This window comes from Uranotaenia lowii, chromosome 3, assembly GCF_029784155.1.
Source record: "Uranotaenia lowii strain MFRU-FL chromosome 3, ASM2978415v1, whole genome shotgun sequence".
NCBI classification, from domain to species: domain Eukaryota; kingdom Metazoa; phylum Arthropoda; class Insecta; order Diptera; family Culicidae; genus Uranotaenia; species Uranotaenia lowii.
Window position 1 is genome coordinate 258,220,816 of NC_073693.1, and position 18,559 is coordinate 258,239,374.

Below are 18,559 nucleotides of genomic sequence, written 5' to 3' on the forward strand. Positions count from 1 at the left end.
CATTTCTTATCAGTCGATATAAGATGATAAATATCGTCTTAGGCTTAGAGAATATCGTGCAAGGTTTTTACTCCTACCTACTTAAAAAAATCTAAAATTCATATAAAATGTTGATATTATATTGTGTCATGAGTTAGACTAAGGTTACCAGAATTTTTTTCCGGCTATTTTTTCCAAAACCTGACAAAGTCCGGGCATTTCAAACGCTTCACGTACTACGCGTTTTCCGATTATTTTTCGAAGAAAGGTTTGAATAACAAAAAAAAAACATGATGTTTCACTAATTTAAGATTCAGAAGAAGAATAATTTGACATTTTTTTGGTATTCGGGGGAAAAAAGATGAAATTGCTTTTGTGTGTTTTCGTTTGGAAAATTTAAAAAAATGAAAAACTAGAGCTAAAATCACCAATAAACTTTCTAACCATCTATAGATAACGTTTTCCACATAAACCAGGTAATTCTTCGTCATCGCCCAGTAAAATATCCTACCTTTTATTGAAATGTAACATGTTCTCATGATGTTTTTATATTGCTATTCGAATAGTTTCACAGTACGTTGAAAATTTTCTGATGAAAAAAAAAAGTTGTATCTGCTATAAACAGCTACTTTGAAAATGTTGAAGAATACTTTCGATCTCTTCTTGAAAAACACAGATTATCAATATAGTTAATTGAATAAAGAGAAAACTTATTAAGTTTCTGATTATTTATACAGTCGATCCTGGATAAAAAAAGAGTCCAAGAGACTGAACTTTTTTTTTAGTAACACTATTACCTTTCAAAATGACTGGTAAATAGGGGTTTTTTAAAACAATAGTTTTAACTTTTTTCTTCTGATATCGTTTTATAGGGTGTCCCATTATGTCTAAGCACGATTTAAAATGAACAGTAGAAGCAAATCACTTTAGGAGCAAATCTAACTTCTTTCACTTTTCTGTTCTCTATAGTCTTCTTTTACAGTGAATCAATAAAAAAATAGATTCTAGGCAATCGTAAACTAGCAATTGCATTTTTGATCGAAGACTGCTCATTAAATTATTTTGCAAAGTTTTCGATAATTATATCTCAGGCATGTCAAACTGAAGGTTCGGTTGGTTGGTTAATGCGGCCCGCGTAGCCCCGTCTTAAATTGTCACAAAAAAAACACCACTGATTTTTATGTAAAGTATTACTGCAAAAAAACTAAAGCTGAATGTACCGATTTAACTGATTTTGGCTGCGGCCCTCTACGTCATAGAAAATTTTTAATGCGGCCCGCACACCTAAACGAGTTTGACATGCCTGTTATATATCTAATATTGTAGGTTTTAAAGCTTAGTTTTTTTTATAAGAACAGTATTTTACCATAGGTACACGAATTCACCGTCATTCATCCAAAATTATTTTTGTATGCTTATGGTAAAAAATAACTGTTTCTATAAATTCGAAAGATAATTTGTGTTATAAACATGGTCCTTTACTATGGGTGCACGAATTCACTGCCTTTTTGTGATTTCTTTATTTGAAACGGAAACGGAAAATTGCGGATTCATTAATCAGTATAATATAAGGTGATCGCGGAGAAAAAAGAAGATTGTTGTTCTAATTATGTCAGCTATAACCAATCATCAAAGCGTGGTTGATTTTTTTTCATCCGACTATAGATATAATAGACCCAATTACAAACTGATGATTGACCTTACGCAATCTACTATGAATATAATAGATTCAACAATAATGGTATAATTGATGCATTTGTAAATATGATAGATTTAACTTGGTTTTAGGCATTAAACTATAAATATAGAAAATTCAACCAAATTTTTATGATTAATTGTGTGATACTTGAATAATTGCTACACATCCAAACACTACATGTACATAAGTGTAGCTAGTGTGCCCCCAGCAGCAGGCAGCTCGTGTTTACCAATGGTAAAACAGGAGAAAATTACCAAAGGAGGTTGCGTTTCATCGGGGAGCAGAAATGGCTGGACAATGCCAAAATAATTGATGTTCTGACCGTTAACCCGAACAAAGCATTATCATATTATTCGTTGTTAACATAATCTTTGTTGTGCTTACAAATAAACAAAGTTTGAATAAAACCAGAATTAAAATAAATGCAAGAAAACTACAGAAAAAACAACTAAAAATATAGTTGAAAGCTTAAAATCAATCATAGAAGTATAATTGATTAAATCATTTTATAGTTAAATCAACCATAGCTGTATAGTTGAATCTACAATATATTTAGTTGAATGCACAACATCAATCAGTATATATAGTTGAATTTATTACATTTATAGTTGAATTAATCATACAATTGTAGTTGAAGCTATCATATTTTTAGTTGAATTCATAAAACCGATCATACAAATATAGTTTAATATTTAATAATATAGTTGGTCGAGAATCAATCATCAATATGATTGAGTATATTGGCAAAACATTGTTAATAAAACTATGCATTATTCTCCGTGATGAGATTATTTCCGATACCTCGGCGTTGAACAGCTTTGAAACCATTATCATTCGGAAAAAACAAAATCGTTTACCAATATAGAAACAATCCAGGTTGCGGCAATATTTATCTGACCAGATGGTAATTAAATCAATGTTGTTTAATTTATCCATTGATTTATTTATTTTTTATTTTTTTCGAGAAAGAGCCATATCTTTTTGTTACTAACTAACAATTCAGTACTAAAGGCCCATTTACACTTAACGTGAAAATGAACGTGAAAAATCTTATTTAGTCAATAACTCAATAACGCGACGAAACTAGGTTTTGTGACATTGTGAAATCGATGGGGAATGGTTGAAAGCAGTCTTCCGAAAATCAATCAAAACAAACACTCAGGATGCGTTTCCTGTTGGAAACATTCAGATTGTATAATAGTATAGCGCCTCTCGCAACTGCTTCGCCTGGCTGGTATGCAATCTCGATCAGCGCTCCTATCAGCTATGCAAACCGAGTCGCATCATTCAGAATAATCGGTTTAGCAAACATCGCATATCGGAGATGATTGAGATACAAACTGATCCATTCTGAATGTAGCTCACTCAGTATCTGCCTGAATTATATGAAATTCAAAATTATTTTTTGCAGGACGAGAAAAATCAAACAGTTGTGCGGGACACCATAAATTCTCAGTAGTTTTAACGTGACGGACGACAGTTTAATAAGAGAACTTGTAAAATTTGAAAAACATGGCGAAAGTGAACATCTTTCCCTCACAAAACCAACTTCAATTTGATTTTGATCATACTGATGTTAAAAAACGTTATAACAACAAATAAATTTATTAATTTGCTATATATCAAATCAAAAAAAATACGCTAATGATCGGCTTCATGTATCACTCACTCACTGCCTGATCCATTCACTCCTGATCGAAGACCAACAAGATTCGCCATATGCATTGCGCATTGGTGAGATTCCAATTTGATGATGGTGCTGCACTGTTTTGACAGCAAGCATCGTACGAGGTGATCTGTATTTTAGCGATGAATTGAACGATCGATGATCGGGTAGGTCCAGTAGCAATCAATAACGAAACCCGACCGTTCAGGTGCGAAGTGCAAGCAGAAACATTCATTGAAAATGAGTGACATTCGGAACACTGGTTGAAAGATACGTTTCCCCCGCAATGATGAAATTTTCGCGGTGAAAACCGGGGGAATCGAAATAAAAACAGTTCCAGAAGTTTTGAAGGAACAAGTACGAATTTCATCCTTCAACTATTCTCCATCGATTCCAGCATGTTACACATGTTAGTGGTGTCGCGTTTTTGGGTTATTCATAACATATTTCGACAAAATAAGTAGTTCGACAAAAAGTTAAAAAATCATCAAAACAACAAAAAAATCTATTTTTCCCTAAAAGTTGAATAGAACCCCTACAAAAACATATTTTCTACCAATTTTGTACGTTATTTCCTCATGGAGAAATCGGAAATTGTATGTGACTCGATTCTAAGTGGTACAAGCCTTATTGAATAAGTGAAGTTCTTCCGCGTGAATTCTTATTTTCTTTTTGTTTCTATACTTTTTTCAGATTTCATTGTACGCAATCCCTCTGCAAAGATACTGCAAATGGCAATTCACCAATTTGCACAAACACACGTGGACTACCGCGAAGCTGCATGTTTGAAAGCTCTCATATTATTCCGACCGGACAACGCGAATCTCTATTCAGCCAACGAGATCCTATTGCTTCAGGACCAAACCATCACCCTATTGCACGAGAAAAGCGGAGGCGTTCGGCTGGGCCATTTGTTGCTGCTGCTTCCAAGCATCAGGGCAGCTGCCAATCCAAAAATACTGCAGGAAATGTTATTTCGGAAGACCGTCGGCGAAGTTGCCATTGAACGATTATTACTAGATTTGATGAAAACTTAGATTGAAGAATAACCCTTAGCCGAGCTCAACGGACAGTTCGGATGCAATTATACTAGTCAAGACTACGCTATCTAGTCGGTAGTGCTGGATGTGATTCACCAAATTTATCCTTAGATCGATGTGTAATTTAGCAATAAATCTAATCAATGACTTACGTTCGGTTCTTGTTTCACTTTGGGCGCACAAGTTTTCTTGTGCTTCAGAATTTCTATCGCTGTCAGGTATAAAATTTTGTTACACGTAGCACAATCAAACTTTTTAGAGTTTGGTTTCTGATAGCTGCTGGTGCTTGCAGCCGAATCGGCTGTGGTTTCGAGCTTTTCTTCAGGTTTGCATACTGATTTAAAAAAAAAAATGAGAAAAGGAAAAGTTGAAAAAGGGGATAGGGATTAGACTTTTTTATCAAAAAATAAGTTCAGTATGCAAGGCGCCAACTAGTACACATAACAGGTTTGAGAAAATACAGAGATTCAAGTACTTACCAACCGAATGTTGTAACTTTTGCATCCCCGTCAAATTATAGGAACAAAGGCAATTGGAACACTGCCAATCGTTGTCCATTATATCATCGAACATCTTCAAGCTCCATTCAGTTTCTATAAGACTAAAATTTTTCAAATTAGAATCATGACTCATTAACTAGAAGAAGTAAATTTCTATAGCTTACCATCCGTACAAAATATTTTCCGTAACATGAACTCCACCTTTAACTTCGTTCTTAACGCACAGGAACTCTTCAGCAAACGGATTAGGATCTAAGGGCAATATATTGTCGTCTGTGTTTCCTTTGTACAAGGTTTTGATATCAGCCGGAAGCAATCTTTTGATGGTATAAAGGACTTCGGTGTTCATAAATTGAGCCAAATCATGCCACAGCTCCCGGTTCATTTGTTCGATTGATTTCTCCCGCTTCTCTTTAGTGAGCTCCTCATCAGCAGCTTGTGTTAGAACTGTGAAAGAAGACCCTCTTTTGTAAATTGTAAATTAAATATTATTTAGAGTAAAATACCTTTCAATTTTTCAGCCAGCATGGTATTCCACAGACGTCTAAGCTTGGTAGCCCGGAACAACAATGTCTGTCCACTTTCGGGAGCAGGAAAATCCAGACATAGCCAGCCATCGCAAACCATTCTCGAGAAGGTCACGTTAGTATCGATCGTATGGGCAAACAGGAGAAGAGTTTGAGCTGCTGGCATACGCAAAGTGTTCAACAGATAGGTTTTGTTGGTTTCCAGCAGCATGAGGTAACAGACTATTTGATGTTTGGAACTTAAAGGTTGTCGTGACTTGAATGGTGGAATTTTTTCAACAATGTCGTTTTCATCAAGTTGAAGAATTTGAGAGTTGTAACCGAAAAAGCTCATCGGATGTAGTGTTGCATACGGTTTATTCTGAGTGTGAAAGAATTGTTCGGTGGGACTCTGAAAGACAAATAAACGTTGAAACAACACAACAGGAAATCTAAATCACACCGTAATACCTTGCAATAGTTGTAGTCGTCGGCTATTGCGACCTGAGGATACAGTCCGCTAACCAGAATCAATTTTAGCGTCATCAAGTCTCTATAACTACAGGCCGTAGCTCCGGATACTAAATCCTGAATCTTGGAAGAATCGTGACTCAAACGAAACTCCACATCTCTAATGTCCACTCTACCGTCATCTTCTTCCCCACCTTCCGTACCCCAAGGATCCGACTTAAGCAGTTTCCTTCTACGAGGAGCTTCCATCCGATGAGCTTTTCTTAGTTCTTTCAGCTGCCGTAGTTCGCCATGACGAATTGCCCGATCAGCACTGCTCATATTTTCCAAATCGGCACTTTCCATGAGGCCACAATCCTGCAATAGACCCTGAAACTGGTTCCGTAGTTTGGTTATTTCGTAGAACCGTTGCTCCTCCAGACCTCGCCGACGGCACCAGCTTTTGGAACTTTCACGCTGTTCATCTCGGCGATACTCGTGCCGGTTCTGTTTCAACTCCAGCCATTCCTTGTAGGCATTGAGCAGGGTGATGGGGTCACCGTGGTCCGATTCGAAGGTTTTCCGGGCACGCTGTATGGGAAAATTGTTTCAGAAACCTTAAATGACTCTTCTAGGCCTCCCGGAAGAGTTAGGAAAAAATCTGAGCTAAATGTTGTTATAACTTATAACTGTAAACCAGATGTTAAGCTTTCTCATTTCATCGTTCATCGATGAGATCGAAGGGACATCGCTGGCGTAGCCAACGAAGTAGAGGAGCCTCTCCCAACGATGAGTGAATTTAAGGAAGCCATTCGCCAGCTGAATAGCAACAAGTCAGCTGGGAAGGATGGTATCGCAGCTGAACTCATTAAAATGGGCCCGGACAAGTTGGCCGATTGCCTGCACCGATTGATGATCCGCATCTGGGACACAGAACAGCTACCAGAGGGGTGGAAGGAGAGGGTAATATGCACATCTACAAAAAGGGCGACAAATTGGACTGTGAGAAATACCGAGCTATCACTGTCCTCAATGCCGCCTACAAAGTGTTGTCCCGAATCCTACTTCGCCGCCTAACGCAACAAGCAAACAGATTCGTGAGAAGTCATCAGGCCGGCTTCATGGAGGGACGGTTAACGTTAACGACGGACCAGATCTTCACATTACGACAAATCCTCCAAGAATGCCGTGAACACCAAGTCCCTACGGATCATCTGTTCATCGACTTCAGGCGACGATGGATGGAACGCAGTGCTGTGTGCGGATTTCAGGTGAATTGTCGAGTTCATTCGAATCGCGCAGGGGGCTTCGACAAGAAGGTGGTCTATCCTGCATGATGTTCAACGTGGCGCTAGAAAATGTTATTCGACGAGTTATAGTCGGCAGATCATCTGCGGCGGTGGAGGAGATCTACCGCAAACTGAAACGCGAAGCAGGAAGGATTGGGTTGATGATTAATACGTCCAAGACGAAGTACATGCTGGCCTGCGGATCCGAGACCGACCGATCCCGCTTGTCCAGTAATAAAAAGGTCAGGATCGACGGCGATGAGCTGGAGATAGTCGAAGACTTTGTCTATCTCGGCTCACTGGTGACCGCAGACAATGACACCAGTCGTGAGATCCGACGGCGAATGATCAGCGGAAGTCGTTCCTACTATGGACTCTTCAAGCAACTGCGGTCGAGAAGATTTAGCCCTCGCACGAAGTGTAACCTGTTTATGACGTCAATAAAACCGGTTGTTCTCTACGGGCACGAGACATGGATATTGCTCGAGGAGGATCTGCGTACTCTCGGAGTATTCGAGCGACGAGTATTAAGAATCATCTTTGGCGGCGTGCAGGATAACGGAGTGTGGAGGCGAAGGATGAACCACGAGCTCGAGCGACTCTACGGCGAACGCAGTATCCAGAAGGTGGTGAAGGCTGAGCAGGACATGTTGCGAGAATGCCGGATGACTATCCTGTGCAAAACAGGTGTTCGCTACGAATCCGGTAGGAACAAGATGAGCAAGGGCGCAACGAGCGAGGTTCTTAGACCAAGTGGAGCGTGATCTGGCGATTGTGGGATGTTCGAGAAATTGGAGAACGGTTGCCATGGACCGAGTGAGTTTTAGGAAGTCAAGTTATGTCGTGAGACGGAATACTACGAAAATAAATAAATACGATGAGATCGATAATCGTTTTGAATTGTCAAACACAAACAATAAAGCGTCTCCGAGTTGTGAACACAAAGCGCACTTAACGTGTTTCTTTTTAAGTGGCGACTAGCGAAAATTTGGTGTACCGGAATGTAAAGTTTGGAGTTGAAAGCTTGGTCCGTAGTTGAACACATCCGACCATCGTTAGAGAGCCATGTAGTCTGAAACAGTGGATGTCACAGTGTTTATTCCCTCAAGGGAATTGGCCAAAAAACCAACAAGGTTAGCTTTGGAAGTCCGAGGTACCACTCAAAGATAACAAAAGTGTTCGAGAACGTTCAGATTAGCAGTGGTGACAGAGGAATCGACTTAATTTTATTATTTTTCTCATTTTCTTCATTTATTGTTCATTTTGAGTCAAGCTGATGTCGAATATTGTTGGGTCCATTGAGACTTATGAGCCTGGCACCTTTTTTACCAATTATGCCGAAATCTCTTTTTATTACCTTGAGCAGTTCGACAGTTTTTGAGGAACTATCCTTCATATGAATGAATGATACAAAGATGTGAAAACGACTACAAACAAAAAAAAGTTATTTTAGTTGAGGTGTTAGCACTTTGTGGTCGCTCCACTATTCATAACAACAATAACAAAAAAAGTACTCAAAAATGACAAAAACGATAAAAATTTCATTAAATTAAAAAAAAAATAAAACAAAACATTGAAAACACCAAAAAAAAGAATGAAAAATAATTTGAATTGGAAAAAAATACAAGTAAATAACGAACATTCATGTAACTAAAACATGACTAAAACCGATTATATATACTTAAAATTGATCAAAAATTTACGAAAACCCCAGTTTTCAGGCGTGTGGCTAAATGTCGAAAGAGGCCTGTAATGGTCCTCTTGAAATATGCGTCATAAGCAAGCTAATTCGAAAAGTTACAAATGATACAGCTTACCTCACATTCTGGTTCTCTGTAGGCACGATTTGTAAACGGGGATTGTACACTGAGCACAGCGGCGAGGGTCAGGACTGGTTGCAGCTGCTGGAAAACGCATCCCATAAGCAGCATTTTGCCGATAGAAATATCCACTGGAATTTTGGCAAGAGCTTTACCAAGCGGAGTCAGCTTTTCATCTACGGTAAGAGCATCCTGTAGGCAAGAGAAAAATACGTCTGGGGTACTGGGCTGAGAAAATGAAATTTATACAACTCACGTGTTGCTTAAGATTGGTGATGGCATTTTCGATGTTATCTTTCGGTGGTGATTCGATGAACGGAAACAAACGAGCGTCTGGCAAACCCATCGAAATCATTTGCAGTAGCAGTGACTCCAATGGAACCTTCAAGATTTCAGCTGTAGTATACGCATCGAATTCTTGGAACTGCTTTTCCGAGAACAATCTGTAACATATTCCCGGGCCGGTTCGACCTGCTCTGCCCTTCCGTTGTTCTGCTGAGGCCCGCGATATCCAAAACTCCTTCAACCGTTGCATTTTGGTAGTAGGATCGTAGCTCATTTCTTTAACCTTACCCGAATCTATCACGAATCGAATTCCGTCAATCGTGATGGACGTTTCGGCGATATTTGTTGAGATAATACACTTCCGCATTCCATCTGGTGCGTAGTCGAATACCTTGTCTTGCTCGGCTATAGACAGAGTGCTATGCAGGGGCAAGATGATCCAGTTTTTCTGCGTTTCAGCGTATTCTTTCGCTGCATCAACTATACTGGTTATTTCATTAAGTCCACTGAGAAAAATGAGAACGTCTCCTTTTTCAGTTGGTGGATATTTTTTATCAATCATCTGTAAAATTTGAATATAGGGGTCCGGACTTATCCGATCACTTGTTTTGTGTTTGCTGCTTGTTCCAGTGATAGCAACATCGTTTATTTGAGGCATATAATGTAACTTGATAGGGAATAACCGACCTGGAACTTCGATTATCTGAGCCTTTTCTTGGGCAAAATATTCTCCAAACAGTTTTATGTTGATTGTAGCCGACATAAGGACAAGCTTCAAATCCGGACGAGCTCGTATCAAGCATTTGGTGATACCCAACAGAAAATCTCCATGAAGATGACGTTCATGAACTTCATCCAACAAGATAACCGAATACTGAGAAAGACTATCTTCCGAAGCAAGCTGACGTAACAGGAGACCCTCGGTAATAAAGAGGATATTTGTTTGACTGTTTTTGCTTCTCTCGAACCGAATTTGGTATCCCACGCGGGTGCTGTATTCGCACAGCATTTCGTGAGCAACACGTTTTGCTAGAGAAATACATGCGATGCGTCTAGGCTGGGTACAGGCTATTTTATCAAAGCCTGCATGGAACAAATACTGCGGCACCTGGGTGGACTTACCACATCCAGTATCTCCGGCAAGAATGACTATCTGTTCATTCTTCACTGCCGCTACGATTTCGTCACGATGCTTCGCAACAGGTAGGTTTTTCTGAGCCGCCCTCAGTTTCCTCAACTTGTTGAAGCGTTCTTTCTGACGAAAGTCCAGATAATGCACCACGATCTGCAAGAACTGCTTCAACTTAAAATCACTGATTTTCCCGCTACTGTCGTAGTGTTTCAATCGACTGCTCAACTCCTCAAGTGGTATCGCTAGGGATATTGGAGTACAAAATGCTTTATTGTATCGTTTTTTCGATCAAATGATCTGCAGTTTTCTTTTCGTTTGGATCCAATGGTTCTGGCAAAATACACTGTCCCGTTTTCTTCAGCAAGGTTTCGTACTTATTAAGAAACAACCAAAAATCGTTCACATCGTTCACCAATTGATCCCGTGCGCAATATCCTAACAACACTCTGTTCAATGCACTCTTGTGATCGAGGAAAGAAAAATTTATCAAATTGGTTTCTTCCTTCTCGATGTCCGATGGCATGTGTAAAGGTTCCTCTGAGTGACTCGGTTCTGCGAATGAGGGTTCACGTTTAGACGAACCAGGTCCTTCGCGTTTAGACTTCAACGTTTCTGGCTTCATCGCGTCACCGTCAGGTTTTCGCTTTTCCATAGCAGATTCCCAGTAGCTAACACCTGGTTCGATACCTTCATGCTTGAACGGCAATGGTGATTGTGATCTCTTTCTCTTTGATGAGCTTCCGAGATCCCAATCATCTCGGTTATGCGACTTTCTATTGATGTGTTTTCTATCGTGGGAATGTTTCTGGCTCCGTGACTCTTGTCTTTCCCTACTGGAGGAAGATTCATGACGTTTCTGTTCGCTGTAAGGTGTCCTACTGGTTGAAGGTTTATCAGCAGAGTATTTTCGATCATAATAGCTTCGGTAATCTAATTCCTTTCCTTTCGATTCATGCCTAGGAGTTGTTGCGGAATCTCCATCCCCACTGTAGCGGTCCCAATAACTCATGGTTGAAAGCCTGTATTGTCATCGTGTTCACAATCAAATTAAGATAGGAGAGCTTGATTTTGTTAACGTTTTTTATATTCAATAAATTCAGTAGGTAACTGAAATAAATTATACAAATTATCTACCAACAATTAGCAGGCTATTCAAAAATAAGGTTCATAAAATTAAATTTCAGAATTCCTTGGGATCATAAGTCTGGTAGAGATCAACGTACCTACGTTCTGATTTTAAAAATGAGGAAGATACGCGGTTTTTTATTGGATATTTGTAAAAAAAAGTTCTTTGAAGATCTTGCTTTATTTGTTTTTTTTTGTTTAAATAGTTAGGTACTTTCTGGAGTGGGCTGTAAAGATTGGTTATAGTCTCTGAAGGTGATAATTCACTAAAATACGTAGCGTTTTGTGATTACATTTCAAAATGCGTGGTCTTATTCCGGAGAAGAGAAAAAGTATCGTGCACAAGTGGTGTACTGTGAGTGGAATATCATTGAGAAAATTGGCCAAAAAAAAAGGATGTGAGCATCGGAGTGGTACGGACAGCTATTAAAAAATATGGTGAACCTTGTACATTTGAAGATAAACCGAGGAGTGGGCGAAAATCAGGTCCTGTAAGTCCTGCTATCGAAAAAAAGGCCAGGGATGCCTTTCTTAGGGAATTTGCTCAAACCAAACTTTACTGTGTTCAGTGTAATTGGAATGACTAATGCCCGAATAATGCCTCGTGCATGTATATTGATAAACAATTCTTTAAATGCAACACTTATACCCAATCTAACAACAAGAGATATTTACGTCGTTCAGGTTTCGCTGCCTGATAGAAAATACGTCTACTGTTCAGCATACTTACCATATGAACAATCATCCCCTACGGATGATTTAAAAAATGTCATTTCATTCTGTGAATCACAAAATACACCTCTTGTAATAGGCTGTGATGCCAATGCTCATCATTTTGTATGGGGTAGCTCAGATATCAATCTGAGAGGCTCAAATTTAATGGAATATTTAAGCAGCACTGATTTAGAAATTCTAAATGTAGGAAATAAACCAACTTTTGTTAGGTGTGACAGAGAAGAGGTGATTGACATCACACTTTGTTCTAGAACAATTTCTCAGGAAATTTCAAATTGGCATGTGCCTAACGAAGAATCGATTTCTGACCACAGGTTTATCTATTTTGAACACTCAGGTGAGTTTTTAGAAACAATTACATTCAGAAATCCAAGAACAACTAATTGGGACCTTTATTTGGAGCATATTGCTATTAAATTTCATGGATATACACCTGAAATTACTACTCCTTCTGAGTTGGATGAAGTGGTTGCAAAAACCACCGAAATTATTTTAAATTCTTATGAAGAAGCGTGTCCCGTACGAACGTTGAAATTCAACAAAAACAGTATACCATGGTGGAACTCAAATCTCAGTAAATTACGAAAAAACTGCAGACGCTCTTGGAACCGAAGGCGCACGGAAGGTTTTGATGCCTTCAAGTTGGCTCGCAGAGCTTACCGGAAAGCAACAAGAGCTGCCGAACGCTCAAGTTGGCAGAGCTACTGCACAAACATTTCAAGCTTGCACGAAGCAAGTAGGTTAAATAAAGTCTTAGCCAAATCAAAAGATTATCAGGTTTCATACCTTAAAACCCCTAGTGGTGATTATACATCAAACGACGAAGATACATTAAGTTGTCTATTCAATACTCACTTTCCAGGATGTGTTGATCAAGATTCATCGATAGAGCCTGAGTTCTTTTCTGGAAGTCTAGATTCCTTGCATTTTGCTCGGAAAATAGTTACTACAGAATCGATCAAATGGGCAATCGATGGTTTTGCTCAATACAAATCTCCTGGAAGTGACGGTTTATTTCCAGTTTTGCTTCAAAAAGGTTTCGATCATTTCAAACACATATTAAGAAAAATAATGATAAGCAGTTTTGCTCATGGATATATTCCTAAACTTTGGCGGCAGATAGCCGTGAAATTCATCCCTAAAGGGGGACGATCATCATACGACGAAGCCAAAAGCTTTCGTCCTATTAGTCTAAGTTCATTTCTATTAAAAGCACTTGAACGTTTAATTGATCATCATATCAGGCAAGAATGCCTTGTCCAACATCCGCTTAATGCGACACAACATGCATACCAAACAGGAAAATCAACATTAACTCTTCTGCACAACGTAGTACATAATATTGAAAATAGTTTTTCACAGAAAGAATCATGTCTAGGAGCATTTCTAGACATAGAAGGAGCATTTGATAATGTCTCGTTTACATCAATAATGGATGCGGCACTACTTCATGGAGTGCCTAGTGTTATAACTAACTGGATTAGCGCAATGCTAAGTAACAGGAATCTTCATTCGTCTTTAAGACAGGCTTCAATAACAAAAGTTAGCACACGTGGTAGCCCACAGGGAGGTGTACTATCACCTCTTTTGTGGAACCTAGTTGCAGACGGTTTGCTGAGAAAACTCAATGACCGTGGAATACCAACCTATGGATTCGCAGATGATTATCTTCTGCTGGTAAGAGGTTTGTGCATAAGCACATTATTTGATATAATGCAACAAGCTCTGCGCTCTGTTGAACGATGGTGTTCTCATGTAGAACTTTCAGTTAATCCTCTAAAAACTAACATTGTTTTATTTACTAAAAAACGTATCACCCGCGGGGTGCGCCCTCTGCTGTTTTATGGTTCCGAAATCACCGTGTCTAATCAAGTTAAATATTTGGGTGTCATTCTTGACTCCAAATTAAACTGGTCTGATCACATCGAATTCAGAATCAAAAAAGCATGCATGGCCTTCGGACAATGCCGACGTGCAATCGGAAAAAACTGGGGACTCAAACCTAAACATATTCACTGGATTTATTCCACAATAGTAAGACCAATTCTGGCCTATGGGTGTCTAGTGTGGTGGCAGAAAGGAGAAGTTGCAACAGTTCGGACTAAACTAAATCACCTTCAAAGAATGTGTCTTTTGGGGATGTCCGGATCGTTCACTACAACTCCTACTGCAGCACTAGAGGCTCTGTTTTCTATCAAACCTCTACACTTGTTCCTAAAACAGGAAGCCTTCTCATGTGCTTTTCGTCTACAGGCAGTTGGTCTCTGGCTGTCAGGAAATATCGAAAGTTCATCGAGTCATACAAATGTGTGGCCTGAATTAGTTAGATTAAACAAGTTTAATCTAGCGCCAAACGATTTAACACTCTCGAGTAGTTTTCCCTACATGGGGTTTAAAGTCAAATTTCCTTCTCCTCAAGAATGGTTATCAGGTTTCGTAGAGGACCAAATGTCCTCTCATATTGTATTCTATACTGACGGTTCATTATCAAACGGCCGTGCAGGTGCAGGAATTTACTGTCACGAGTTGAACATAGAATATGCTCAACCTCTAGGAAAATATTGTACAGTCTTTCAGGCTGAGCTATATGCTATTATGAATGGTGTGCAAATTGCACTTCAAAAGAAGATTATGTTCAGAACAATTTATTTCTGTTCAGATAGCCAAGCAGCTATCAAATCACTCAGTGCTTCCAGTTCTAGATCAAAACTGGTAATCGCATGCCGGAAAGCAATCGAAGAACTTGCTGAAGGCAATGGATTAAACCTTCTATGGGTACCCGGACATAAGGGAATTTTTGGAAACGAATGCGCCGACGAACTCGCTAGAGTTGGATCGGAAAAGGAATTTTACGGACCAGAGCCGGCTGTCCCAATATCACCATGTTGGTTCAGAAATCAAATTCAAACCTTCAGGGTTGCTAGCGATTTTTCGTTTTGAAATTCCAAAGTTTTTCCCGGTTTTTCCCAGGTTTTCTCCCGGTAATAAATGCTGATTTTCTCGATATTTATATTCATTATACTCGTTTTTGAAATAAAATCAAGGTTAATAAAAAAAATCAATATAAAGGGCTTCAAATTTTTAATAATTGTATCCCAAAACTTGTTACACGATTTGAAATCATGACAAACACTTCGGCGTCTTCTAACTCGAAGTCTTTTCGTATCAAATTGACATGTTTTCATGATTTTTTTTTTATCAAATCTAATCAACTCCACAATATGAACAATATGAAAAAATAAGTCCGGTTAAATTGATATTGAAACTATAATGTAGGTAGAACTTTTAAGCCGATATAAATTTTCTAGAATTTTTAAAGAGTTCTAGAAAAAAAGGTAGAGTATGGTGGGGTTAAAGTTCGATCTAAGTGCTATCCTATTTTTAGACAATTTCGCAGTTGGTTTTACCAAAAAAAAACCAAGAGCAACATTTGATTCCTTCTCTCTTCTAAAAAATTACGAAGATAAACAATCGACGTATATGATAGCAGTAGTCGAAATGCCTAACTACTATCGAAACGTACTTTTATCCCCCCTCTGGGGCAAAAGTTCGAATATGTGGGGTAAACCAACGATCATTCAGAATTCCATCTTTCTGCATGAAGTCAAGAGAAAAAACTATGTTATATCAATTTTGCCTACAGCAGCAGCTTCTGTGTTCATTTTTGACACAAATCCTTTACATAGGCAAACAACCTGAGCGAATTCGGAGTTCTCCACTAATTGTTTATATTCATCTGGTTTACGAAGTCCAGCTCTCATCGTATTTGAGCAATTTTTCGAACAAGCAAGGTTTTGTAGTTTCAAGAATATGCGCTGATGTTTTCAGTGCATTTAAAAACTTTTGCCCCATTTGCAGTTTGTACTTTTGCCCCTTTAAGGTTTTTTATGATTCATAAAATGCAACTTTCCCTCATTTTTGGGATTATTTTCTAAATTCAGTTAAAAAAATTTTGTACAAATCCAAATACATGTTTTTGAATTAAATGTTTTTTTAACTACAAAACAATGAATAACTTTAGTAATAGTCATTTGAACTAAAGATTCGTGAAAATATAGGAAGCGTGTATAAGACAGATAATTGTTTGAGTGAAAGATTCTATTTTTAATCAAGTTTAAGACCTTAGATTTTGGAAACTTCAAGCAATAGCTTAACGTAGAATGGATTAAAAACTTAACACTTGCAATGTAATGCTTCGTTCTTCAGGCCAATTCAAACGAAATACACAACAACAACATTGGAAAACCAATATCTTTTTCTGGTGAAAAAGAGGTGTAACTCTGCTTAAAAACGTCTAACGCTGCCAAATTATTTGCTTGCGGTGAGTGAAAAAATAAGATTACTTATATTTCTCCGCAATTAGTTGAAAAAGCGCTTCAAACTTCGTTTGTTTACTAATGAACGAAAATAAGCGTTTATGAGAAAATATCAAACATGTCAATTTTCCCGGTGAGGTGCCGAAATTCCCGGTATTTTCCCGGTTTCCCGGTGACGTGATGAAATTCCAAACTTTTTCCCTGTTTTCCCGGTTTTCCCGGTTCGCTAGCAGCCCTGAAACTTGGTCCTCTAACCAGCATAAACGATACTGGGAAGAGTTGGACACTTGTCGTCAAACTAAATTATTTTTAGAAAAACCATCTCCAATCATATCGAGTTACTTATTAACTTTAAATAAATTTCATTGCAGCATCTTGATCAGAGCACTCTCCGGTCATTGTAAACTCAACTATCACATGCACAACATTCAGCGTGCTGAATCTCCAGTATGTGGTAGTTGTGAATCAGATGTGGAAGATCCCTTCCATCTTATATGTAACTGTCCCTCATTTGCCAGACTACGTTTTCGTACTCTGGGATCTTACGCTTTAAGCGAATCTGAGTTTAAGAAATTAAACTTAAAAAACATTCTATCATTCCTTACCGAATGTAGAAAAGAGCTTTAATGCTAATAATCCCTAGTGGAAAGGCTTTATGCCATCTTAAATAGATTGAATTTATTTCTTCCTTTTATAGGTTTTTCAGGTTTCTCAGGTAAATGATGAAATCTTGGATAAAAAAAGGCTAGGCACAATTTTCCCGTATGTTTGGATAACGTGCCGCTATTAAGCCTACCCCCATTCTGATACCTGATACCTGGTAAAGATCAACGTACCTACGTTCTGATTTTCAAAATGAGGAAGATACGCGGTTTTTTATTGGCTATTATGTAAAAAAAGTTCTTTGAAGATCCTTGCTTTATTTGTTTTTGTTTTAATAGTTAGGTACTTTCTGGAGTGGGCTGTAAAGATTGGTTATAGTCTCTGAAGGTGATAATTCACTAAAATACGTAGCGTTTTGTGATTACATTTCAAAATGCGTGGTCTTATTCCGGAGAAGAGAAAAAGTATCGTGCACAAGTGGTGTACTGTGAGTGGAATATCATTGAGAAAATTGGCCAAAAAAAAAGGATGTGAGCGTAGGAGTGGTACGGACAGCTATTAAAAAATATGGTGAACCTTGTACATTTGAAGATAAACCGAGGAGTGGGCGAAAATCAGGTCCTGTAAGTCCTGCTATCGAAAAAAAGGCCAGGGATGCCTACAAACAGAAACCATCGGCTTCCGTTCAGGATGTGGCCAGAAAAGTCGGAACCTCGACGTCCAACGTGATGCGTGCTAAAGAGCGACTTGGGCTCAAGACGTACCGGAAGCAGAAAAAACCTAAAAGGAACAGAAATCAAGCTGCTTCTGTCAAACCAAGAGCCCGGAAACTGTATGATTCAAATTTTTGCAAAAGTTCTGGGGGCATTATCATGGACGATGAAACGTATGTGAAATTGAACTATAAAACCCTTCCTGGGTCAAAATACTTCACTGTACACAAGGACAAGGATATCCCCGAAACAGAGGACATTTTCACCGAAAAATTTGGCAAGAAGGTGATGGTATGGCAGGTAATTTGCGAGTGCGGAAAAATATCTAGCACGTCACTTCGGAAACAATGAAAGCCCAGAACTATAGCATGATGGACCCGTCATATTTTGGCCCGATTTGGCATCATGTCATTACGCCAAAGACACACTAGGGTGGAACAAAAGCCAAAACGTCTGTTTTCTTCAAATTGCCCCGAGGCACGGCTAATCCTGAATTTTTGGGCTTTGACCAAAGCCAAGCTATGAAAATACATAAACCAGCTGATGACATCGGAAAATTTAAAAAGGATTGGCCAAAAGCGGTGAAAATGGTGGGTGATGCAACTGTGCAGAAGCTTATGAGCCATGTTCGAGGAAAAGTGCGAAGCCTGGCTTATGATTAAAGATTTTCATCAAATAAGAGTACAGTGTTAGGTAGGACA

The 18,559-nt window shown here is 38.7% G+C and overlaps 2 protein-coding genes across 2 annotated transcripts in view; one reads left to right on the forward strand and one right to left on the reverse strand.

The window, feature by feature from the left end:
• The window catches only part of LOC129755025 (photoreceptor-specific nuclear receptor-like), a 54,128-nt gene extending 49,430 nt beyond the window's left edge, over positions 1 to 4,698 (forward strand). Inside the window, exon 5 of the mRNA XM_055751324.1 lies at positions 4,038 to 4,698. Coding sequence (XP_055607299.1) covers positions 4,038 to 4,381 — 344 coding nt within the window. The 3' untranslated portion in view covers positions 4,382 to 4,698. The remainder of the gene's footprint in view (positions 1 to 4,037) is intronic.
• Positions 4,454 to 11,390, reverse strand: LOC129755017 (probable ATP-dependent RNA helicase DHX34). The gene is given in 8 exon segments (XM_055751316.1): positions 4,454 to 4,718; positions 4,864 to 4,985; positions 5,049 to 5,331; positions 5,391 to 5,802; positions 5,862 to 6,431; positions 8,947 to 9,141; positions 9,206 to 10,654; positions 10,656 to 11,390. Coding segments are annotated over 8 exon segments (3,945 nt in total). The 5' UTR covers positions 11,376 to 11,390; the 3' UTR covers positions 4,454 to 4,524.
• Between the last annotated feature and the right edge of the window lie 7,169 nt (positions 11,391 to 18,559).